At 36.0% G+C, this 27,926-nt stretch overlaps 1 protein-coding gene across 1 annotated transcript in view; it reads right to left on the reverse strand.

Annotated features, from left to right (window-relative positions):
• The window catches only part of LOC131049128 (alanine--tRNA ligase), a 126,527-nt gene that overhangs the window by 59,857 nt on the left and 38,744 nt on the right, over positions 1-27,926 (reverse strand). Inside the window, exons 2-9 of the mRNA XM_057983159.2 lie at positions 18,799-19,037; positions 17,586-17,726; positions 17,237-17,383; positions 16,933-17,085; positions 16,637-16,766; positions 2,181-2,277; positions 1,800-1,920; positions 1,087-1,146 (exon numbers count right to left, since the gene is read on the reverse strand). Coding sequence (XP_057839142.2) covers positions 1,087-1,146; positions 1,800-1,920; positions 2,181-2,277; positions 16,637-16,766; positions 16,933-17,085; positions 17,237-17,383; positions 17,586-17,726; positions 18,799-19,037 — 1,088 coding nt within the window. The remainder of the gene's footprint in view (positions 1-1,086; positions 1,147-1,799; positions 1,921-2,180; positions 2,278-16,636; positions 16,767-16,932; positions 17,086-17,236; positions 17,384-17,585; positions 17,727-18,798; positions 19,038-27,926) is intronic.

Raw genomic sequence — 27,926 nt, forward strand, 5'->3', positions numbered from 1 at the left:
AAAAACAAAAAAAAATTCCTTTGTGAGGCCTTAGAAGGAGTTTCGACCGAGGTGGGTGAGGAGATTGTAGTACAAATAGTTAGCCAAGGTGGGTGAGGAGATTGTAGTACAAATAGTTAGCCGAGGTGGGTGAGGAGAATGTAGTAAAAATTATGTATTGCAAGCAGACTTGCTACGCATAGGCATCCCTCCTTATTCTAGACTCCTTGTGCTGATCATTGCCTTGACCTCATTTTGGAGATTTTGGCAAACTTCCCTAGATCAAAACATGTAGAAAGTATGCAAAAAATATGTACATATATAATCTTACTTGGATTCTCAATCTTATGAGAATATTCACAAATAAGAAAAAGTTGGTTCGTTCTGGAATAACTCGCTTTGCAAACAATACTATCACATGGCAATCCTTGCTTTAGTCAAAGGCTGTTTTGAGGGGCATATATGTAAGTGAGGAATGGTTTACATCATCATATGCAAAGACCAATGCAGTGGTTGATGTGTCTTTTTGAGAAGAAGAGAGCCAGCTACTCAGTAAACAGCCCAGAAAAAGAAAATGCTGACATAAAGGAAGAAAGCATAGTTAAACATGACCTCTTTGGAAACATTTCATCGTGCAAAAAGATTAGCTAGTATCCAACGTCAGTAAGCAATAAGGGCATAGATCAAAAGCCAATTCTCAGTGTTATATCCATGCGCAAGCATTGGAAGATGATTTGTACTTTGCACTTAAGTTTTTCTTAGCAATGTCATAGTGCAATGTCAGTGATCTATTAGCCTTTGGGATCATCATTTGAATTTTATAAGATTCACAAATGCATATCTTTAACTTTCCCGATCAAAAAATACAATGTATATAGCATTTGTCAGTCATTAAATAGCAATGTTTATCATGCCTTCCTTGTATCTATTGATGTAATTTGCCAGTCATTAAATACGACTTATAGTTATGTGTGTCATGAACTCCGATATTTAATGTTCAAATCATTCTTACCCTATCTCTGGATTAAAAATACTTTTTTCACTTTTCTACTTTTCACTAGCATTAGAATTATTTTTATGACAGAAGTTACTCAAATATGACTGCACCTGCCCACTAAGCTTGTTCTCCGTAACTTCTTGTGCAGCCTTCTTGAATTTTTCAATGCCCTGCAATCAAAAACAAACAGCATTATTTAGAAAGTAAAACGATCAGAATCACGTTACAAATCTAAATGATTAATACATATATTGATCTTAAACCATATCACAATGCAACTGTTTCAAAGTGTGATATGACATGAAAGGAATTAGAGCACTTGTTTTTACCAGAGTAATAGGCTTTCAAACACTCTAAAGCTACATTAGTCAGAGAATTATGGTAAAGGCAACAAACTTCCTCCAGAACCCATACCAAATAATCTCAAAAGCAATGCATTTCTGGACCACCTTTATTCTATTACCTAATACCTTTGCTTTGCTTAATTTAATAATCTCAAACTATTGCAGATTAAATTTGAAAACTCCAAGCCCTTTAGATACACTTCAGGTCTTTGAAGCCAAACTTGAGACCATTGGAAGAAAATTTCAACTTTATTTTCAGAAATTGATTTTCTTCCCCAGTACTCTTAAAAGATGAAATTTGTGACTAGACCAACAATAAAAACCCACTTACTTGCTCCAAAAAATATTTTAATAACCCTTAAATATATCAAATGTCGGCAGGCAGCCAAACTTATTGAAAAATAAAGGGGAGGCAATAGAATCGCAATACATATGCTAACTAACAAACTTATTGAAGAAACAGATGACTTCAAAACTACCTTAATCAAAGTCCTCCCAAAGCTCAATTCCTCTTCTGCAATAATTTCCTTAATCTTCTTTTCATGTTGCGTGAGTTCAGGAAAAGTCTTACCCATGACTTCAACAACAATGCTCACCAACCTAGCCAGACCATTTATCTCATTAGTCAACAAGATCAGCTACGTTTTTTAATAAAATGATCAGGCTTCACATTACATCTTAGTTTTCAAGCCTAACCTTGAAAGTTAAAACAATCAACTTCAAAAGAAACCACTATGTTAACTAAAAGACAGCACAAATCTTGCATCATAGAACACTAAACACATGGTCATTCCAACATCTAAACAGAATTCTGCTGAACTATTAATCCATTTATTCCAAGAGAATATATAGCTGCATACCCGCTAAAGAACCCTTCCTGAGCTTTGAGAACCTCCCGCCCATATCGAACTGCCCGCCGAAGAATACGTCGAAGTACATATTCACGACCCTCATTACCTGCAAGGTGCATGCAAATAGTTCATGAGCACTTGTTATGAGAATTAAAAGCAAAACCATCTCCATTGGAGGACACAAAAACTTTCAGATGGCATTCAACTTAAAGCCACTGCCATGAGTGTAATTTTTTAATTTTTATTACATAAGAACACAAGAAAATTTTAAAAAAAGGGTAGCAACACAATTAGGAATAACATGTTTTAATATGCTTTGAATAAATATAATAGACAATCAAATTTCCAGAAGCATGCCCAAATCAAAACTTAAGTTGAATGACAAATCTAAATTTGTTTAAATAAACAATTCATATCTAGACTTAGTAGGATACAAAATACTTGGTCATATAGAGTGTCTAAAAATATTTTTGGCTGCTAAACATTTCTCAATAGACAAACTAAAGGACTTCTTCCACATACCAATTCTTGACAAGGGTTTTAATTTGCATGCTAACATCAATTGTTGTACTGCTTTTTTGCTGACGATGGCTAGGATCCTAGAAATAACTTCAGCCCTTCCTATTTTAGTGACCATCCTAAGCTGATTCTTAGCCTTGCTAGAACTAAGATCATGACCTTAAATAACTCTGAACTCACCTACTTCCTCCAATTACTCCTTGATTGAACCACCTTTCAATAATTATTCACATCAGTTGACACCATCCTCTCAAACCTAAGTCAAATTTCTTGAGAAAAAATCAGCTTTGTTAATGGCAGTATCCCAACTATTTCAACATCACTGATCACATGACCTTAGGATTTCCTTTGCCAATTCAGTCAGTTCCCACCAGTTGTGAACTCAAACAAATCAACATACTCCGCAAGATGATAGAATTTTTCATGTTTGCTCAGATTTGAGAGGAGATACCACAATTTGTACACAGAATCAAGAGGATCTCTAGTCACCCTTTTGCCCTACAAGGAGTTAAAGCTCACTCTTGCTGGAATTTATTCCCATTCGAGTGTTTGTCTAAGCCAATGGCTGTGTTCAATCTCATTTTCATGATTATTACTTGGTACTTGTCACAGTAGTCTTAGGCTACATTGCAAGTATCCTTTTGAACTAGATAAATTTCTTTAAGCTGGTAGCAAATTTACTGGTCAAGCGAAAGAATTTCTGTAGTTGGTGAATGATGATGTGAAATCTCCACTCCAATTTGCAGACCACCTTGCCCTCTAAGGCAGCACAAGCATTTCTGTGATGTGAGGATGTCACCCATGTGTCCTACTTTTTCAGTTCTTTTCAAATGTACTGGTGACATTTTGAGATATGTTTGGCATACCTAAGGTGTTTTCCTACTCAGCCACCTCAGTCGCTCTGTACTCTAGTTGCATGGTGTGTCAGGCAAGGCGGTGGCTAAAAATGCAAACATGTCAACAAGAAACAATCACAGACAACAAATAATACCCAATATTCCACAAGCATCCCTGTTGTAAAACCGTTGTCTACAAGATGAGCAACATCTTGGGGGTGGAGGCAAGGACAAAACGTACCCCCATTACTCCCAAGGCCCTATCCTACAACCATCTAAAGAACCAAGGCATCTCCACATCCTAGTTTAAACAATAAGGTGTGTAACTTTTAAAACTTAGAAAAACAAAACCCAAAATAAAAGGAGGTCCACCAACGCCCCCCACAATTAAAAGCTTATAAATATGCTAGTCCATGCTCTATAGCAATCATGAAAAAGAGGAAGAGTGTAGAAATAAAGAGGAAGTCCTTTGCACTATTAAAAAAACAGTCATTTGACTAATTTCACATTAAATTGTGGTCATTTATAAGGAAAAAAATTAAAAAATTGTTGTGTGAAGTGCCAAAATAAATATTGACTAATCAAACTCCATATATACTTTTGGTTTTGCAAGTCAATTTTGATTCTACGAAATGCTAATAATTTAGAATGTAAATATAATCATCTTAATGAAGATGCTTAGATTCCACACATGGACATTAGTACTACAACTTGTTGGGACCTTGTTGGTGTTTGTTTTATCATCTACCAAACTCAGAATAAAATGTCCAAAGACACACTATCCTCTCTTGAAAAATCACCGCTTATGCTAAGATTGCGAGAAGATCATATGGCGATTCCAAGGTTTATTTTGTCAGGTCTTGACGTGTGGATAAGCTCAATGGGCGTTGTGATATGCTCGTAGTACACAAAGGGACTTATGCTTGGATTGTTCAATTCACAATGAAGGTTTAGAGTTTAGACAATGAAGCTCTATCAATTGGGACTTGGATCATGGAAAAACTAAAAAGGAGATAGGGGTTTAGAAGTTCTAATCTATTCCTAGGAATTCAAGAGATGGTATTGACTAGGTGAACTCAATAACCACACTTTGCTTCACCTCTCTTACTTTAGGGCAGACTTCACCATACATTTGCACTTCATGTTTCAAAGTGGACTTAGACATGCCTTTGCACTAAGGTGAGGGCGGACTTGGAAATACTTTATACCCTTAGCACACACCATGAGGGCGGACTTTCTTGTTACCTTGACCATGCTCACACACCTCTAGGCGGACTTGGAGAGAGTTGATCTCCATGAGAACTAGATTCAAAATCTCCATAACTTATGAATTTCAACTCGGATCTTCTTGAAATTTGAAAATCACACATCACTCATCCTCTGAATTCCTCTAGTCTCCACAAATTTAGGAACTTAGCTTTTTCGGACAAAACTTTGAATTTTGAAGGAATTCTCAATCATTTTCAATATAACTCAAAGCCAACAGTGCAAACCCTGGATCCCTTTCCAAAAAATAGAAAAAGAAAGCATCCCTAAAAAATAGGAAAAACTTTCTAAAAATAGCCATTTCGGGGATCGTGCTTAAAGTGCCCAAAACGAAACTTCCTAATAATAGGAAAAAGCAAAAAAAGCAAAACTTTCCAAAAACAGAAAGTTGTCCAAATTGACCCAAATCAATTGCAACTTCATCCTTCGAACTTTCTAGGCACACTGACGGTGTCTAGACTCTATTCTAACCATGGCTTGCACAAACTGACTTATGACTTCCAAAACTCGGACCTTTCAAAACTCACAAAATTGGTGTCGGGAAGGTTGTGAGACTCTAACAAAAACCCTAAAAAGCAAAAACAGAGGTCCCCATTGGCAATGGGGCGATGTGTGAAAAAGGTCACAACAAACCTCTTGTCAAGTTATATTCTTTAGCAAAGCTGCTTGGATTTCACAAAAGTACATGAGTGTTGCAACTTGTTGTGGACCTCTTTGTCAAGTTCTCTTCTTTAGTTAATCCCTTACTTGGGAAACTATTGAAACTCCCAACTAATATTAAAAAACAACCCATCCAAAATTTGGCTGACTTTGATGTTTGTACTTTTATTCATTTGATGAATAAAGTTGGAGTCTGGTAACATTTTTCAGATGATGAATGTCAATTAGTTTTATTATCTTTGAAAACTCCAACTACAGAAACAGCGTCAAAGCTTGCTCAGATGGTCTACAGCATGGTTGGTGTTAACACAGACCAACTGCCACTACACCAAAAGTTTGAACTGTTGGTGAGAACACAACCAAAGAGGTTAGGGTGTCGAGGAGGGTTGAAGGTCACTCATGACAACAGTTTAACCCCCCGAGCCGAGAGGTCCATACTGGACACAATCAACCGTGAGGCAAGTAAGTTGTCGTCGGTGGGAGTCAAACCCTCCCCAACGGAGTCACCAGTTTTGTTAACACAAACCAGCTGCCACTACACCAAAAGTTTGAACTGTTAGCGAGAGCACCACCAAAGAGGTTAGGGTGTCGAGGAGGGTTGAGGGTCCCACATGACAACAATTGGCATTGAGACATAAGGCAGCACCAAAGATGATCCTTCAAAGTCTAACAATGGAGTTCTGGTCACTAGCACAATTGCCACTTGAGATAGGGCTGAAGACACGTTAAGGCTCATAGTAACTGATGCAAAATGTCTTACATCAGTAATGCTTTGTACAATTTTAGTTTCACTTACCACTTTGTTCACATTGATGTTAAATTATGATTTTTTTTACTATTTTTTTGTAACTAATTTTTCAAATATTAACTTTTTTATATATCATTTTGATAGTCGTCCGTGTGTCATCCACAAATTTCAGGAAAACATTTACTGTCCCTGAAATCTGTAATGTCCCCACACGTTGTACCATGGCAACCTAGCACCGCAATTTTGTGAAGTCTCTAAAGAGACAAAATTGCAATAATCATATATATAGGAAGAGTCTATTGAGTGATCAGTGGTTGAACAACAATTCTATATTGGACAGATATTAAGCAATTACATACAGGGAGCCGTTGACTAATTAAGAGAAATCGAATTGAGGCAGATTTGTGAACAGATGTGGAAAGAACATTACACTCGGCTACATTAGAGTTGACAAGAAAAAGAGGAATGTAAGCATTGTGAAGGCTATCGTATCTAAGGATGCTGTAACATATACAAGCTACAGTTAGTGACTCCCCTAATATCAATTGGAGAATAGCGATTATGTCGAAGATGAATGGAGACCTCTTACAAGGATTGGCTATGACATTTAAAACAACCATTAAGAAATTATGATATCGATAAGTGTTACTATTACAAATCGATAAACAAGTAATAGCAATAATATATCGGTTACGGGTCATGAGGAGGTGACAATCATCTATATCATCACTGATGGAATATTTGGACGACAACAAATTATGTTAGTGATCATCCAAACTGGTATCAAACATCGATTGATGCAATCGGTTACAATGTGTCCAATATAAGTCAGCAACTATGATTAGATGGCAGCAGTTGATTAATGGATCATCAAATCACTTTGCAATGAATGGTTATATTAAGCATGAAGTAAGCAATCAACAAACATATCGATGCCCATTACCATAGGAGAAGCGGATTGTATAGTAATTATTGTAATCACTCTAATATCAGTCATGTTGAAGAGAATTAGTATCACCAAGAACTAATTATACCCAGCAATTAACTAATCTATTGATTAGTTATTCAGTAAATGGTTAATGATTAGAACTAAAAGTACGATTGGTATAAGTAACAATTGTTGATGGAAAGATGCGATTAAGAAACATGTCTCTTAGATATTCAAGAGATGCAACTCTTTGATGTTGCAAGGTATATATGAAGGTTCGACCCATCCAAATACCAGGGAAGGGGTTTACAATCGGATTGCATAAAACAGCCCTCAAGGGACCTCTAGACATCCAAGTAATAAGGGGATATAAGGCTCAGTGGAACCACGAACCTATGAAGTCGGGGATGTGCAATTAGGAGGAAGTATTAAAATGGCATCGCAGAAGTAAATTAGAGACAGCGATAATATATTCAGATCGACCATCAGTTATCATCGCAGTTATAACGGATATTGGATCAGACAAGTGAACAAATATTTTCTCAGGGTCTCCATAGACTGATCGGCGTCAGATATCTCTCATTCACATTAAGCTGGTTTAATTTTTTAGTGATGATATGACCTGCAAGGCAAGGTGGCAAATCACGGTTTGACAGATGCATAAGATAGCAGCTAAGAAGTGACAAAACAGCGAACTATAATATCACTGAATTTCTATGGAGAAGAAGAGCATATACAAAGAATTAAATATATAATAAATAAAGGAGAGAATAAGCAGATGCTGTATGGAAAAATAATGCTATATTAGATTAGCTTATGAAACAAAAAGTTCATACAGATATAAAAGAGGGAATGTTGGAAACTTATCAAGATAAGTTTTTCTTCCAAAAACTATTCTTAGCATTATGAATTCAATATTATAGTAAAATGCCTTCAAAATTAATGAAATTATATTTATAAATGTATGACAATTCTCACTTTAAGTTCCAAATGTTGTTTCAGGTTTAAATCAAGGTGAATCCCGAATGGGGACATTACAAAATCACCTACCCATACCCACATCCCCTGGTTCTGGAGATTTTGTGGAACACTAATACCTTAAAACCAATGCCAAACTAAAAGACAACAAAGAGCTGGATGCAAAGACACATGAGAATGTTGTTTAAACAATGTTGTAATAGTCAAGAAAAATGTACTGGAAGGCAGCAGAACTGCAACATAGCAACAAGAACCAATACATTGCAAAAGGGTTGAAATTATCACAAGAAGCAAGAATAGCAAATGGATTATGCAGACAATTTCAAATGATTGAAACAGGCTGAAGATGGGGCGTATGAAAGCATAGACACAATTAAGCATCTGGAAACAGACAGAAACAGTGATAAGAACATTTGCAAATGTTGCAAATACTTTCAAAACATTCAAGACAGCGTCAGAATGCTGTCTAAGTTACATAAGTTATCAAACAGCAGCAAGAAATGAGAGGAAATACAGGAGAGACAGACAATATTGACAAACAAGCAAATATAGAGTCGAAATGCTATGGTACAATTAAACAATGTACCAGTAGAAACAACATATCAATCAGCTCAAAATATCTGGAAAAAAAAATAGAATAATACACATATACAATTAACAACATGAAAGTGAAAAGAAGGAAATAATTTAGTCAGCCAATTAACATGAGAAGTATATGAAATGGATATCAGGGCCTTAAGGAAGTCTAAGTCTATTTCTACATGGGAGCAATTGTTGAACTTCACGTATATTCCCTTGGCTTGACCAAAAATCAAGAAAATGGATGGCAGAAGAGTAAGGAGAACTCAAAATACACAAAAAATGCAATCAAATCAAAGACGTGGAAGATTCATAGAATCCAAACATATAAATATTGCAACACAACAATGTAAATGATAGATCACACATCACACAAGGGATGTTTGTGGGCCAAAAACTCCTAATATCCAATATATGCAGAAATGGAATAAGCCCTTGAGGTAGCGTAATACATACAATACTCCTCAAGGAAGGAGCTCCATGCTATATCTCCAAGAGATACCAAACACAATGTCATAGTCAACAAATAACTTACAATGATAATCGCAACTTTATATAGATGACTCCTTATAACATAATGGGTATAAATCCCAATGAAGGCATATTCGGCACCTACTATAATCAATTACACAAGTTGTCCACATGGCCCAATATAACTAACTTATGAGAAGTGTCGCGTGTCACCATCTCCATCCACCTAAATACATTATATTATCAAATCCCTATGTACATAACTATTAAAGTAATAGTGTAATATTTAGCTTATAATGGTCATTCAAGTCATTTAAGTAGTTTATTTAGTAACTTTCTATTCCATATGTCAGTCAGTTTTAGTAACTTTCATCTGTCTTTGGTTCTCGATCATTTACGTTATGGAAAGATCTTCTATAATTGCTTATTTAAGGAACTTTCATCTCCCTTATTATTCATTCAATCAATTATTATTTCATGGTATCAGAAAAATATGTTCTTTTTTTGGCTAATTTTTCTATAAAAAATCTGTGGTCCATTTACCTAGAAGTTTTTTATCGAATTTTTTTAAAAAAGATCATAAGGTTTTTTTTGATTGAATTTTTTTTAAATCATGCGATTTTCTTCTCTGGAAATCACAACCAATTCTTGGGTTTGTCTGGAAAAAATCATGGGCTTTCTGAAATTCAAAATTCAAGGGTTTCCTTACAAATATTGCATCAAATGTTTTGTAGAAATAGCATCGGATTTTTGTCTTATCAAATCGCATTTTCTTCAGCTGAAAAATCATGGAGGGTTTTCTGAGCTTTCGCATGACTGTCTCTGCAATTTTTTGCACAATTTTTTGGATTTTTTTCACATGCGGGCCGTGTGCAGGTTTTTCTGTGCTAGGGTTTCTGAGGTTTGATAGGTCTGCTATTTTCTGCATCTGCTCTTCTCTTCTCCACGACGGTTCTACTATTTTCCGCATCGGCTCTCCTCTTCTACTCGACGGCTTGTTTTGTCAAGGAATTTATGTCTGGTCTTTTTCCAGAAAATCGTGGATTTTCTTTAGAGTTCTAAGTTCGTGGTTTTTTCTTCAAATTTTTTAGTCAGCTTTTTAGCGCTAAGGGTTTTCATTTTTTGCACTAATTTTCACACAAAATCATGGGTTCTCTCTCTCAAATCTGTGCACCCAGATTTTTAAATCATGGGTTTTTTGTTCTTGTGATAGAGGGTTGTTTTTTGACAAGATTTCGACAAAATCATGGGTTTTACCATTTTTTTGATGCAAAAACAAGGGTTTTTTTACAAGATTTCTACTTATCGTGTCACATATAGGGTTTGACGATTTTTCCACAAAATTGTGATGCTGTTTTGCAACAGCTCTTTTTGACAATTTTTTGACAAAATTATGTGTATAACAATTTTTTCCACAATTTTTTTAAAATAAACCTAGGTTACCGGGTTCACCCCTGGGACGCCCTGGTACGGGTCCGGGTTCGACCGGGTCCGTGGTACGGGTCCAGTTCGACCTGGGTTCGACCAGGGTGGGTTCGACCCTGGTCGAACCCAGTCGAACCCAATCGAACCCAGGTGGACCCAATCGAACCTGGGCAGTTGGGCGGCCCATAAAGTCAAAAAACAAAGCAAATTTTATTTTTTTTTCAATTCCGCCTTGTAAAAAGTGAAAGTTATAACCTAAAAAACACTTCTAAAACATTTTATTGACTCATTTTACCGCATTTGTGTTGCAAACAAAATTTTTATGAGAGCAGGTTGAAGAAAGGGTGAACAAAATTTGGCTTCCAAGATCAAAGAGGAGGAGTTGAAGACTGATTTTAGAAGCTTCAACAAGTGTTGCAACATCATTTCCATACATTTTCAAGCTTCCATTGGCTGCAAGAGGTAGGTTTTTAAACATTTTTTTCCAACTATTTTTGTTTCACAAATTGTCAAACATGAAACTTGAATTTTTTTTCATTATTTAGTTTTTGTTTTTGAATATGTTTATTTTATTTCTTGCCATAGGAACTAGAATGGCATCTACATCTTCCTCCATTGGCAATGAACAAATAATTGCAAAACAAAGAAATGATCCAAATTCTCCCTTATAGAAATATGTGGACATTATAAAACAACTTCCGGGAGGTGGGGGATTCCGTTGGAAATGCCATGGACGTGATATTGAACGTAATAGTTCATATTATCGGGTGGTAGGCCATTTGTGTGGAATAAAAGGAAGAGGCATCAAAAAATGCCCTGGAAAAAATGGTAAACCTATACCAGATGAGACAGTGATGAAATATATTAGGGAGCATGAGGCGGCAGAAGAGAGGGAAGCCCGTAGATTGAACCAAACCGCATCAAAGAAAACAAAGGGAATGCAAGGCCCTTCTAATCCTAGTATTGTAGTAGAAGACCACCCCTTCTTTGCCACAAATGAACCTCAAAGTGAACCACCCTTGACACGTAAAAGAACAAAGGGGCCTTTAGAAACCGCATTCCAAAATGAGAGTAGAGACAATGCTGATCAAGATATAGTAAGGTGCATTTATGCAAATGGGTTGTCATTCAATGTTGTTCGCCCCCCATATTGGAAGCAAATGATAAAAAGTGTTAATGAGGCACCAAGAGGGTATAAGGGCCCCGGTTATGAGAAGGTACGTGGAACATTATTGGAGAAAGAGGTGAAGAGGGTTGAAAATGCATTGAAACCCATAAGGGATTCATGGGTTGAGACAGATGTAACAATTGTTTCAGATGGGTGGAAAGATGCTAAAAACCGTCCCTTGATCAATGTCATAGCGGTGTCCCCTAAAGGGGCAATGTTTTTGAGAGCTGTGGATTGTGAGGGCCAAATAAAAGATGGCCAATTTATTGCAGAAATTCTCATCTCTGCCATTGAGTCTGTGGGACCCCGCAATGTTGTCCAAGTCATAACGGACAATGCAAAAAATTGTAGAGCTGCTGGTTTGTTGGTTGAGCAACGCTATGATCACATCTTTTGGACACCTTGTGCAGTACATTCACTCAATCTTATGCTACAAAGGATTGGGCAAAAAATAAAATGGATCAGAGATGTGTATGCAGAGGCTGAGGACATCCAGATGTTCATCACAAACCACCACATGTCTCAAGGGATTTTTAGAACCTATTCGAATTTGGAGCTATTGAAGGTAAGTGAAATAGTAATTTAATTTTACATTTTCTGATTTTTTTGAATTTTCAATGTTAATAATATCATTGTGTAAGCTATATTGTGTATTCTTCTTTAAAGTTTGGCTTTATTTTTTAATCATTTGGCATTAATTTGTGTTATAGGTTGTTGAGACCCATTTTGCATCAAACACAATCATCTTAAGACGACTTGTGAAAGTTAGAGTGGCACTATGCAATATGGTGATCAGCACCAATTGGACTGTATGGAAGCAAAGTAGCACTGAGAGGGCAGATAAAATTAGGGATAGAATATTGAAAGAGAAATGGTGGGATCTTGTTACATATCTCCTAAGTATCACTGAGCCCATCATGAGCATGATTCGCTATACAGACATGGATAGGCCTTGCATAGGTGAGATTTATGATGGCATTGATTCAATGCTTGAAAAAATAAAGGTCACTATAAATGAAAAAGAGAATGATCCTCAGGAGAAATTCTTCAAAGAACTGGAAGTAATTATTGTAGAGAGGTGGAATAAGATGACCACTCCTTTGCACCTTCTTGCCTATGCCTTGACACCTAAGTACTATAGCAATCAGTTTCTTGATAAACCAGGAAGGATTCCACCATGGAGAGATCTAGAAGTATCTGATTTGTACAAGGCAGCATTTCTTAGACTATATCCCGATGATGATTTGCGAGATGTTGTTACAAATGAGTTCATAGAATTCGCAAATGGAAATGGTCTAAGTGTTGATGCACTTCGTCATAGATCCAAGAAAGATGCTCATAGCTGGTGGTACTTCCATGGCACATGCTTCCAACACCTACAACCCCTCGCTATAAAAGTTTTATCACAAGTAAGTTTGATTAATTAAAATTTTAAATTTACAAGTTTTAGTTTATTTATAGTTTACTTTGTCTTCATAGGTTGCTAGTAATTTTATTTTTATTAAATTATTAATGTATAACTTTAATTGTTTACTTTGTCTTCATAGGTTGCTAGTTCATCTGCTTCAGAAAGAAATTGGAACACATACTCTTTCATCCACTCAGTAAAGCGCAAATGGCTGCTATCAAAAAGAGCGGAGAATTTAGTATATGTGCATTCCAACCTACGTCTTCTTTCACACAAACAACATGACTACACACAAGGGGAAACAAAGATGTGGGATATAGCGCCAGAGCATACTGATTTGGATGCTCCTGCTTCTCAGCTTCTTGCATTGACACTTGATGACTCGGAAATTGAGCCAACTTATAGTGCAAGTGCAAGTGGCATTGGCTCATGTAATGTCAATGTCAATGAGGAGGAGGAGGAGGAGGAGGAGGAAGAATTAGATGATCCATTTGATGATTAAACTTCAAGTTTATATTGTTGAAAGTTGAAACAATGATAATTGAATATTTTGTCATTTTGATATTAAACTTGATGTATATGATGCTATTATCAATTATGGTATGATCATGATGCTATGATTACAAGTTTATGTTTATTTTGTTGTTTATATGATGCTATGTGATATGCATATTTTAATTCATGCTTATAGGCTTCACAAATATCAAAATATATATATATATAAAAAAAATTTACATGTTTTTGTACTAACGAACCCAAACGAACCCAAACCCCTTTTCAAAATTTTGCCGTACCGGCGTACCGAGTTCTTCAAACCCGAACCCGAACCCGAACCGGCAACCTAGAAATAAACAAATAGTGAGTTTCAATTTTTTGATGAATTTTTTGCTAAATTTTTTATCAACAAAAATCGAATTTTTTTAAGAAGCTACATTTTACCTCGGTTTTTGTGCCTTTAGATAGCGGGAGGGGTGTCTTCATTACCCAACATCAAGTTGGAAGGCACTCAAATGTTCAACGGCAAGAATTACAATACCTAGAAACAGCAGATGCTCACCATTTTTTAGTACCAATGCCTACATCAAATTGTTCTAGGTAATTCTACTCGTCTCACAGTAGTAGGCAAAGACCAAGACAAGTTTGATGAGTGTAACTATAAAGTAGTTAAGTTTCTCAAGTTATCAGTCATCAATGAGATGCTTCCAAAAGTGCTGCCTAGCAAGACTACTGCACAAACTTGGACTTACTTGAAGGATTTTGCACGAGACGTCAAATGAGGATAGAAATTTCTTCCTTAAGAACATGTTCTCGGCTATGACGGACAACAAAATGTCCTTGTAGGATCATCTCATGAAGATCAAAGACATTTGAGATCAACTGGAGGCCATTGGTCGCAAGATGGAAGAAGAGGATATGGTGGTCATCACACTAAAAAGCTTACCACAATCCTATGAGCACTTCATCGAAACTCTCAACATCACATCCACTAATGTTGACTTGAAGTTTAATGAGTCGTGCAACAAGCTCTTGCAGCAGGACAGGTGGAAGAAGCAGTTTGGGAGCAACAGCAAGGCAGCTAGCGTAGAACAGGCGTTTACTACCAAGGCCAAAGGCAAAGGTGATTCCTCTCAGCAGAAAGGTCAAGGCAAATCTGAGGAGAGTTTCAACAAGAATATAACATGTCACTATTGTGGTAAACTTGGTCATATTAAAAATTTCTGCAGAAAGTGGTTGGCTGATCAAAAATCCAACCAAGGAGGGTCTCAACAGCAAGTTTATTTCGCAAAGCATTCATAAGAGGAGTCAGCCTTCGATGCATTCATGGCCAAAAGACCCACAAATTATAACAAGTCTTCTGCATGGTCATTAGTTAGTAGAATGACCATTAAGGGTGGGTATTAAAAGTAATATTGTAATATTTAGCTTTTAATGGTCATTTAAATCATTTAAAGTAGTTTACTTAGTAACTTTCTATTTTGTATGTCAATTAGTCAATTTTAGTAACTTCCATTTATGTCTTTAGTTCTTGATTGTTTCCATTATGGAAAGGTCTTCTGTAATTGCTTATTTTAGGAGCTTGTGTCTCCTTTGTTATTCATTCAATCAATTATCATTTCAATAACATGACAGCATTCATTGCCATGTTTGTTGTTCTTCTATGGAGGCTTTAGCCTGTTGATGTATCGTAACCAGATTCATATTGTCAACATAATGGTTTGAAATTTGGAAGCTAGGTTTTTTTTCAAAGAGGTTTCCCAATATAAACACTGTGTCACTGTGGTATAATCTTTTGTGTATATTTTCCTCTTTGAAACTACTATATCATATTTTGCATCCATTTCTCTCTTTGACTAAAATAGGTGGTACTTCTGCTATCACCTTACTTTCATGTATGAAGGCAGCTCTTCGTTCAAATTCACTAAGCAATTCCTCACTGCTGCTCAGAGCAGAACCAAGACTGTCTTTTCATATCTTTGCATATTTTAGAATAGGGTTCCGGCAGGTTTGAACTTATATTTTTACTTGGTATCCAAGTTACATCAACTTGACCACAAAAAAAACATGGAAGAAACACCACATTCCACAACCTCTCAAACTGGGCTTATTCAACACATACAGAAACTTCTCCAGCTTTTTGGTTGAAATTAACAACTTTTTCATATTTTTCAAATCATCTTAATAGCATTAGTTGCAATTATATTATTTTACTTTCATGAAATTCATTGAGTCAAAATAATCATCCCAAATATCTTAGCAAGAATATACTCTAATGTAACCGTAATTACAAAACTTGTATTGCCTTGTATTGCCAACTAAAAAGTCCAACATTGAAAAATACAAGAGATCCGACTGACCACAAAATCTAAAAAGAGCTCGAAATACACGCTTGACTCTTCCTTCTGAAAAAACTTTTGGAGCTCAAAGTTTTAAAACCACATTAAACTGATAACCCTTCAAAGAGGAAAATATAGCATCAAAACAAAACAAAAAAATAAAACAGGCCTAAATACCAGGTAGAATGCTAGAGTATTGACAAACCTAATTAACAGCATTTAAAGATGAAAAGGAAATAAACAAGAATAAAATTAGAAACAAAATCCTTCATTTGTAATGGAATGATTCATCTGGGCAAAAGCCTTGAGCCTTAGAAAATGACAGTGTTTGTATATGGTCTACCACTACTCCGGAAGGCAAAGACCTTGAAATATATAGTTGATAATCCATTTTAAATAATTTACACAGTTCATACATTTGACACAGAAATTCAAATAATGCATCCCCCTGTCACATAGTTTCTTATATCACACTTGAAAGATGAAAATTTACCAAGAAAGACCAAAAGACAAAATAAACAGGCTCAAATAACAGGTAGCCATGCTAAAGCATGGAAAAAATATGTTGACAAGCCCTACAAGAAGAAATAGATATTTAATAACAAGTTCGAAATAAAATAATTAATTTGTAATAGCAAATTTCACCTGGGCGAGAACCATCTGCAATGGCAAATGACAAAGTTCTTATATGGTCTGCCACCACCCTGTAAGCCATATCAACTTTATCCACATCATCTGCCCCCACTTTACCAGAGTAAGGTTGGGCTCCAGTTGCCTTTAAAAAATGAAAAGCAATAATACATGAATCCAGTCAACAAGCCCAGCTAAATCTAGCCATAAATGCAAAAATCAACCATACAGAAGTCATAAAGATATTTGTATGTTAGCTGCTCAACTTTAAGAAAAAATTGACACATGAAACAAACTTTCAACAGACTTGCCTGCTGCAACGCATCAAATATGGGCATAAAAATATCTGTGTCATAATTGCTCAACTTATTTTGGAGAATTGATGTCAGGCGTTCAAATCCCATTCCTGTATCAACATGCTTTGCTGGTAAAGGCCTCAGAGATCCATCATTTTCCCTGTTAAACTGCGTAGCAATTGAAGAATCAGCTCAGCACAAAGAACAGGTATCACAATCTGCTTCATTATTGATCTTGTCTACCATCTAAGATAGGCGAACAATTCCAATGGAAAGCCAAACCTAACTTGCCCAAAAACAACAAAGTCAGGAATCATACCTGGATAAATACAATATTCCAGATCTCAATGCAAGTAGGATCATCATAATTAACTAAAGAAGCTGCATTGCGGTTTCCTAGTCTATCAAAGTGGATTTCCGAACATGGCCCACAAGGTCCAGTATCACCCATTTCCCAAAAGTTGTCCTGAAAGAAAAGAATTATTTTAAACTTACACTCAATAAAGAAAACTCATGCATTCGATTGGATGAAAAAATAATTAATCACAACATATGAATGAGAAAGGAAAAAGACTGGAAAGCATCACAATTTGCCTAAGAACTGTCAGGGCATATTTATGTGGTAGGAGTGATCAACACAAACACTTGTCCACTGAACTGTTTGTTACCTTACAACCAAAGGGTAGAACATTCCCAGGTGGTAGATAAGTGAGCCAGATATCTCTGGCCTCGCTATCAGCAGGAAGTCCCAACTTTTCATCACCTCCGAAATAAGTTGCATATAGGTGGTCTGTGGGCAACTTGTATACCTGCCATTCCATATACACATTTATTTATAAAAAAGGAAATAGATCCTATTACAGAACATTTTTAAAAATCGAGGTGAAGCCAATAATAAAGCTTTATAGATAGCTATGATAAATGCTTAAGTGCAATATATATTGTAGTGAGATTGGCAAATATCTTTTATTATAGTCTACAGTCAAAATTAATAAATAGAAATAGGAAGTGAGAATCACTCATGAACATTTTTACAGATAAGGATTCAACAACCACATAGCTGGATATTGTGAAAGCAAAAATTTCAAAAGCTGTATATTGCTATCACTTTTAAGGACATCTTTGCACAGCAATAATAGAAGATGCATTATTGTTATGAATCCCTGCACCCACACACCCATGTGACCAAGATCTTCCCTCTTCAAATAGTTTCTATTTTCTTTTAAGCTATACCAGCATACAAATTTGCGATATCTCAAGAATATACATTCCATCTATCTATTATTCTAATGAGTCATCAAATTCTTGCATGAATTAAAATGATAAAATATGCATTCAGTAATAATGACATTTTCTAAAGATGGCAAACATATCTTCCTGCAAACTATTCTTGGCATAGAAAAATCAGTGTTTTAAAGTTCCCAAGACAGCTGATACTACTTATTTTGTTAAGTAAAAAAACTAGTATTATTCAGATTGCAGGGATGGATACCAACTTAAAAACAGACATCTTTGGGCATAACCAGCCTGGAATTCAGAAATGATTTCATGATTTCAATACAAATGTGGATAAAGATTTTTATATTTTCTATTATTCAAGAAATGTAAAGTCAATCATTGATTGTCCTAAAAAGATATAATCTAAGGATCTTTCATCACAATACTTCTCTTAAAAAATGCTTAAAAAACAGGATGACTATTGGAACAAAGTACCTTTTCCCCATAAATCTCATAACCATGTAGAATTTAAAAAATAAAACAAACTTGTGAACCATAATACACACCTAAAGGCTAAGATACAGTTTAATCCACAGGAATCTACAACTTTAGGTGAGAAGCATTAAATTTGCAAATATGTCAGATAGGACTGGTAGTACATGCCTCTGTCAACAATTCCCAGGCCCACCCAATAGCTTCTCGTTTAAAATAATCACCAAAAGACCAATTTCCGAGCATCTCAAAGAATGTATGGTGATATGTGTCCTTTCCTACATCATCAAGATCATTATGCTTGCCTCCTGCACGTATGCACTTCTGTGTATTGCAGGCTCGCTTGAGTTTCCCAAGTGGAGTATTTGGGTGCACAGTTCCCAGGAAAATAGGTTTGTACTGGTTCATACCTGCCAAACCAAAAAAAAACATTTTTTATTAAATGGAAGCAAAATAATTGGAAAATATGAAACTCACTTTTGATAAACAAATTGCAAACAATGTTGCTCTTGAATATTTCAGCTAAAATTTTTCATATTTGATTAAAGCCTAAAACCTTACTAAAAAAATCCCATATTCAATCCCAATACATGGACTAAACTTCAATCAATGATATAATATTTCCACAACCCATAATTTGTTTGATGCAGTCATCTGGTCTTAGACTGTGCAAGTTTTTTGATCAATTTTTTGGATCACACTCTGTGATCCATCATCGGGATAAAGGAATGCTAAGAGAGTCAATAGATAATGGATCACAGAGTGTGATCCGAAACGTTGATCAAAAAAATTGCACACAGCCTAAAACCAGAAGACAGTATGAAATAAACTTCAATGATTAATTGTTTCAAAGTTTTGACCAGGGAAAATTACCCAAAAGTTTTCTTTGTCAATTTGTGATAACCCCACATTGTTCTGTACTTCTGGCTATTTTAAAAACATGCACTAATTCATTTTGATGCCAAAACAACAACACTTTGGTATTTTTGCATTGGAATGCAAGACCATTACTCAATGCCATCTAAGAAAAAGATGATTTTGAAGTCCTATAAGATATTCTCTTTGCATGAATTTTCAACAGTAGAGCTTCACTTATGCTTCAGATCCCTACTCAGATGGAAAAGAAGAACAGAGATTTCACTTGGCTCAAGATTGACACTACACCAATTGAATTAGTATTTGACTTTACATCGTTTCGATAATAGACTACTATCTAATAGAAGCAGATCTAACCTCAGACAGAAGGCCCATGAATCAAACTCTCTCAAGATGTAATGGACTCAATAAGAATTATTAAAAACACAACCTGATAGGGAAGCACAGTTGTGCTGGAAATCTAAAGTAATAGACTCAATAAGAATTATTAAAAACAATGCAAAATTTCACAAGAAATATTGTATGATGTGACTTCTTCCATAAGAAATATTGTATGATGTTACCCTAACTCAAAGGTTTATTCAATTTTTGCATATATTGGACATTTGTAATATCCCTTGCCCAAACTGACTGATTTTGGCTCAAGGAATATTGTCAAACACTTTGTATGCTGTCTTCCTCTATTCTGATTTTTGTATTTCGGATTGTTTGATACACTTTGAAAGTTGCCAAGAAATTTAGGGAGTTCACCAATGAGGTTGACAATACCTCTTACAATGAACTAGTATGCAAGTGCAGTTCTTTTTGGTATTTTCAATGCATTTACATGAAAATTAGATATGGATTGCATACCTACAGCCAACTGACATTTCAACAAACAACTGGCATGCAACTATTATGCTGATCATATATGCTATTAAAAGGACATTTCGTCAAACAAATGGTATGCAACATATATCTTCTTTATTGAATTCATTCGTATGTACAATGCTGCTATGGATTTGCCAAGACTAATTGGCTTACAAAAAGACTACAGCAATGCCAAAACTGATTCTAAGTTATCACTTACAACAGCAAAATTATATGCCTAAGATTTCAATACTAGCTACTAATAGTTGCAAGAGGAACCTGCTAATAGTGATGCTCGATGATGGAGATGAAAGTTGCAATCGGAATCAAGCACAAATACTGTAGCGCGGCACTGTTCACGCGCACTGTTCATGCGCACTGTAGCAGCAAGAACAAACTTGCAATCTGCTCTTAAAACCTTGAATAATTTGTTGATAATCTCTCCCAACAAGAATGATATAACTCCATGTGCCAAAGAAGGATGATTCACAACCAATTATAAATGTTCTCCAACAATAAACTTCGAACCCTTGTAGAAAACTTCACCAATTTGCACAAATGAAAGAACTGAAATATTTTTTCCCACAACTGCAATAATTCAGGTGTTATTTCACACCTTCAAAATTGCTATCAATCGGAAGTTTTCGTTTCCTATGATCAAAGAAGAAAATTGCGAAAGCCCTAGGCTCCACAATAAAAATCAATCAAAATACTATTCATCAACTAGATGGCGAGAATGAACTCTTGCCTTTCCTTTTATTCTTTCCTTAAGAGACCTCAAACGCCTTCCTGGCCAATGTGGGATAAAAGATTTATTCCCACATTAAATTATTCACTTAACGCACTTTATTATATTAAAGTGACTTTATTATTATAAAGTGACTTTATTATTATAAAGTTACTTTAGAACTTTATAATAATATTAAAATATTAAATAAATCACTTAAGTCACTTAAACTTTAATATCTCTTGATGTACTTGTCTGATTGCTAAGCCGTCTGAGCCTGCTAAGCCGTCTGAGCCAGGAGTCAACTCTCCCTGTTCTCCATGTGATTGGATGCCTGTCTAAAAATAGAAACCCTGAATAGTGACTTACTATAAATAGTAAGTATGTGGAACTGAGTCTAGAAATAGCTGCAAAGGCCCAATCAAGGTCGACACTGCCAATAAGCTCTGCTCAGGTGTCTTTCTATTAATAGGAACCCTGACTCTCCCACAATAGTAACTTACTATAAATAGTAAGTGTGCCAATCTGAGTCAAAAGACCTGTGCAAAGGCCAAAACCTGAATCCAGCCGAAGAGAAATGTCTCTAATCACCAAGTAACTGCCACACGAGGCCCTCTTTCTATAATTGTTAGCCTACGAGGGTCAAATGATAGGCTAATTCTTACAAACTCTGATGCTCGCAAAATGGGGACATTACAACATTAGGGCAACTTGGCCCACAAACATCTCATATGTCGTGACAGCAATCTTCTACATTGAATTATCGTAATTATTATATTTCTAGATTTTATCCAGTGGTATCAAAGCTACAATTTGGGCCAAGGTGAGGAGAAAACCCTAAATTTTTAATATTCAACTAGATCTTCCAAATAGATACAAATTTTTCTACACTTTTTACTCGAGTTGTAGCATCATATAAGGAAGCTATAATCCAAAAATCAAGGTTTGACCAATTTGAGTGAGATATGAAATTTTAAGAATTTTCATATAATCGCTTTATAGGCTGCAATTCAGAACAAAAAAAATCTTATATTTATACATTTCTAGAATGCTCACCCAATTTTATCAAGGGGCTATTATTCATGTTTTTATTTTTGAGGCCAAAAACATTACAAAATGATTTGATCAAATTTGGGTATGTACTAGAAATTTAGAAACCCTAGTTTCAATAGGATCCCTAATTTTGATGGGAGTGGAGATGCATTAGAATGCTGGCTTCAATTTAAAATCGTTGGTGGTCAAATCATACAAAGGAAATCATATTTTTATATACATTTACTAGTTGAAGCTGACAAATGGTTTGTGCCATTGCATAAGAGCATTTCTTCTTCCAATGAAGTAGAATAAACTTTCTAAAGAAAAGATGACATACACAAGAACATGCACTAATCCTTCAATTTCATGGTTGTATTCAAAAGTCAAAGGTTATTGTTTATAGCATAGAATTAGCCAATAAGCTACCACATCAAAAATAATCAAATAGCAAGTAAGGATATTTAATTTTTTGAAGACTTGAAGCTCCCGAAGGATTAATATGTTTTGCATTCAAACTTACATGCTTTGGATATGGATGGTTTGGCATATTGTCTCCTTTTTGAAACGAAACCAAGTTGAAATCCAAACACCCATCATTCATTTCTCGTGGGCCTTGGGAATTTTGCACTAGGAAAATAGGAGTACTAATAACTTGAGAATTATAATGTCATAAAAGGGGCCACTTAAGTGTTATTATATAATGTAATTATAATAAAGTAAGCCTCAAATAAAGTGAAACTATTAAATAAGCTCTTATAATTAATGTTAATTCCTCTCACATATCAATCAAGGGTCATGAAAGAAATTTGAAGGGCGATGTCTGTTCAAGGAAAGCTCTATTTAGGACAGGCCATGCAAGGAGGAGACCTATTGATCAACCATTCTATTTTCTGATTTCTATTCCTTATTGAAGCATTAGACCTTGGTTCAATTAACCTAATAACAAAAACATGAGTGTCCACAAGGGTTGGAAAGGCAAAGAGAACACATTTTAGACTGGAATCTATCCCTTGTGTTCTCTTGAATGGTATGTTGTTCAAGAAAGATTTTAGACTACTCACTCATGGGTAAGAAAATGCAAAAAGTGTGCCTTTTTTTCTCAAGTAAAGACAAGTTAGCAGCCCTTCCCTTGCAGCTTATTCAAGTTGAACAACCTTTTATGAAAGAGTAGATATTATTGGAGCCATTAAACCACCTTCTACTGCAAGTAACAAATGGGTATTTACAGCAATTGATTACTTCACAGGGTGGACTGAAGCCAAAGCATTACAAGAGGCAAGTGAAAGTGCTGTTCTACACTTCTACGAAGACTTGGTACCAAAATTTGGTCTGCCTGGTTCAATTATATCAGTCTATCAGACAATGCAATGGATTTTGCGGGAACAAAGATAAGTGAGCTGTGAAAAGTGCTATTTATTTGAACACATCCTCAGACAACTATCCTAGAGAAAGTGGACTAGCTGCATCCACAAAAAGGAACTTAATCAGGACCATTAACAGGACAACTGCAGATAACCAAAGATCTCGCCAAACAAAGTTGAATTCTGCCCCATAGCTAATAGGATAACTCCTGAAAAAGGTCAATTGGAAACACAACATACATGCAATTTATGGTTAGGAAGCAAGGATTCCTATTTCTCTTGAACTTCCAGCTCTTGATTTGGTCAATCAGCTAGAAATGTTGCAAGAAGACCCAAAGTCAATAAGTTTTGCACAGCTAAAGGAGCTGGAGGAAACAAAGGAATCAACCCATGGAGATAATGGAGCTACACCAAACTCAAATGAAGAAGTCTTTTGACAAAAGAGCAAACCCAAGGGTATTCAAAGAAGAAGATATGGTACTTGTTGTGCTCACACCGCACGCCATCTCCTTGATGGGGACCCCCCTTCTGTAGCCTACACATGAGAGAGGACTCTGAGCAAGGTCGCCTTCTCTCATGCTTGGAAATACTGGAAAATCACCATGACTAATGCACAAGGTCAAACGTGCAAAGCAAGACTGATATACTGAAAAGAAAAGTTTGAACTTTTTATGAATTTGTCGCCTCTGAAAACCTTGTCCAGGACCTCGAGCTTCGAACCGTTTAGGGCATTTGCAAAGCAAGGGTTTGGTGTTTTGCACAATGGTGCGTCATTTTATGTAAGCCTTGTTTTTGCCTTCAGAAACCCCATAAAAGAAAAGCACTTGAAGAATCGAAACAAGTAAGAGGAGTAAAAGTTTGGCATTTGTTCAAAGAAAATGAAATCGTTTTCTTTTCTTTATCGCCTATGAAAACCAAAACATAATCCCGAAGAAGAAACGTAGAGAAGAGCAATGTATAAAGTTCGCCCTTTCAAAACCCGTCAAAAGCACTAGAAGGCTAGCATTGAATGTAAAGTAGAAGTTCAAATGTAAACTATTTGCCATTGCTCCTATTTCAGCAGATCAAAAAAAAAAAAAACACTGAAAGCAGTGTTATTATTAAAGCACATGAGCATACAATTTTGCCGAGGCCTCTATTATGCCGACAAAAATGCCGAAGAAGGAAGGCCAAACATTTAAGGTATAAAATTCACAAAAGCCTAAGTTCGACGATGAAAGGAAAAATGCCAAAAGGAAGCTTGGCATTTTAAAACTGCATAAGTGTCCCTATTTTGCTGATACACATGCCAACGAAATAATAAGAGAGGCCAAATAAAATAAAATCCGTATGATTCAAAGCCAAAACATCTTCACTCCACTTTAGAAAGGGTCAATAAAAGCAATTTTTGGTGCTTTTAAAATGAAAGTGGAAATAATAAAGTTCAGATTTTTTTTTATGATCTTATAGATTTCTAAGAAAAGCTCGTAAAGTGTCGAAACTTGGGTGAATCAATATGTTTGAATTTTTAGGGTTGCCTTGCAAACACCGAGAAATATACCAACAAACTCCTAGGAGCCAAAATGTTAATAAAATAATAATAGGGGGGCATTCAAATCGATTTTAAAATGCTTAAGAAAACGCCTTTCATTATTGAGCCTTCAAAGTGCCATTGAAAATGCCGAACATGGGCCTTGTGGTTCGACTTTTCTCTTATTTTTTTTTATTATCATCCTCATAAGGCCGACAAAAGGTCAATAAAACTATTAGGATGTTAAAAAAAAATGAATGAAAGAGATAAAGTGATTCCTTAAATTGCCCTTCACATCACCGAATAAAATATTTATCAAGGAATTAATAATGAATTGAAATAAAAGGTTTGGGCTCTTCCAATGAAAATATCGAGTGACTATGCATTAGAAATAAGACCAAAATGGAGGCAAGTTTGGGCATTTTGGCCAGAAGCAAAATTCAGGAAACCTCATAAAGTGTCGAGAATAATCAAAATACAAAGATTTAAAAGGCAACCGAATGAATGAGTAATTGATTTTGGGTTTGCTTGACTACTATACACGATAAATGGCACCAGAGGGCGACGACACGACGTTGGGTTCAAAGGAAAACCGGAGAGCGAATTAAAGAACGAATGATTAACTCGCCAAATGGCTCCAATGGTGGGATCCACGAAACTTGGTGATGGAGATCCAATACACAGACGAAGATGTGATCGTACTAAATCCGAAGGATAAAGATATAGCATGCAAGATAAAGATGGTGATCACAGTGCAGAGTCAGGACCGAGTGATGTTGCTTTGAGTCACTAGAAGGCATCAGTAAAGCTCAAAGTGATGTTACGAAATTGAAGACCAATACAAGCACATAATGCTACCAAAGTATCTAGAACAAAGAAACGGGACTCAACCAGACTCACCTGAACTCAGCGAATCAGAGTCCGAGTCATGCTCAGCGAGTCCCTAGGACTCGGACTCGCCAGACTCGCCAAGTTACTCGTCAGACTCGCCAAGTTGGCGAGTTTGGCTCAAGCTTGCCAAACTCGGCGAGTCCCGAGCCCCAAACTCAGTCGGCGTCAAGCTAAAGTGAAGACCAAAAAAAAATTAGTTTGCAATGCTTTTTCAATTCCGTTTTTTTTTGTTAATTATCTCCTATCCCTAAAAGTGACCTTCATTTCATTCACTTGCAAAAATAGGAGTAAAGTGAGTTGGGAAGAAAAACAAGGGTGCATAGAAGAAAAACCAGCAAGGAGGAAGCTCAAGTTTTCTTCAATTTGTCACATTGGAGCTGCATTGTGTTTGGATTTGGTGCATCAAGAGTTCGATAGGAAGAGTTTGCAGCTCATTTCAAGCTTGTTGTAAGAGGTAAGATTGTTTTTTTGAAGATTATTTTGTTTCTTGTATGCAAAAATTCCATTTTCTATCCATTTATTTTGAAAGTTTTACATTTTCTTTCAAAATCTTTTGTATGTTTGTATGTAGCATGTAGTATGTAGTTGTAGTGTTGTACGATGTAGGGTTTGTAAATTTTTTTTTTTTTAAAGTTGGGTTTAACAAACCCTACTTTAGTTTCTTTGAATGTATGTATTAATTTTATTTTGTATTTGTAATGTTTTATTGCAGCAAACTTCACTTTATTATTTGCCTCAACTTCAAGTTTCACAAAACTATCCTAAAATGTCTACTTCAGCTTCTAGACACCCCATTAGAAAGGACCATGCTTGGAAATATCATGAGGATTTTCTAGGGCAAGGAAAGGGGCAAACAAAATGTACATTTTGCAAAACAATATTCCATGGAGGTATATATAGACTGAAATACCATATTGCTGGTGTGCGTGGACATGATGTCGAACCATGCCTAAAAGCACTCCTTGAGGCCGTACGTGAATGTTATGTAATGGTTGAGGAAATAGAAAGGAAAAAAAAACAAAAGGAGGATCGAGCGGCCATTGGGAGAGAGGCAAATTTAGGAAGAGGGACACAGTTAGGTTGTGTTGGAGGCCCTTCTTCCTTACCTTCATATCGTCCCACTCAGTTTGCTACTGCTAGTGCTTCCGCTTCTACTTCTATAAGTGGTGGTGCCACCGCCACTTCTCATGCTCCTAGCACTAGTAGTTGTAGTGGGAGTGTTAGCATTGGACCTAGGATTCGTAAATCTAGGTTGGATTCCTTCTTTGTGCCTCGCACTACTCCTGCGTCCCAACCGTTGCTTGAGGGCATGGGTTGGAACAAGGAGGTCCATGATGCTGCTAAAATGGCAGTTGGCAGGTTTTGGACCTACAGCAATATTCCATTCTTTGTAGCCAGGTGAATGTTTTACTAACTTTTATGTTTGATTGTTTTAATTATTATACTTAACTTATCTCAATGAATTTTTATACTTAACTTTGTTAAGATATAGCCCTCGTGAATCTAACTGATGGCAAATCAATTGTTATATATATATGTGTGTGTGTGTGTGTGTGTGTGTGTGTGTGTGTGTGGGTGGTTATTTCGATGCTTGAAAGTCATTTTGAAGAGTGATATATTAACACACAGTCCCGATATGCAGATGGACAGTGAGCACGATATCTATAGTGCCACTGTGATTACATTGCAGTATGCACTGTAATGTAATCACAGTGGGCACGATAACTAATTATCGATCGCATTATACTAAACTAACGGAGCATGTAGTTCGGCAAATTAAACATATTAACAAACATATTGTTATGAACGGTTGCCTCACGTGGCAATTGCCATGTATGGACATGTCCCTACGTAGGCAACCTTTCCTCTTGCATATTAAAAAAACCGGATTCAATGGTGGGGATGATCAATTACTTACGGCAATCAGTCTTCCAGAATCGTTGTCATTATTCTTCGATCCACATTTTACAACAAACTTATCTCATTGAGTTTATTTGGGACAAGTCTCCTTATTGGCAAGAAATGGTTGATGCCCTTACCATAAGCAGGG

Source organism: Cryptomeria japonica, chromosome 3, assembly GCF_030272615.1.
Source record: "Cryptomeria japonica chromosome 3, Sugi_1.0, whole genome shotgun sequence".
NCBI lineage: Eukaryota > Viridiplantae > Streptophyta > Pinopsida > Cupressales > Cupressaceae > Cryptomeria > Cryptomeria japonica.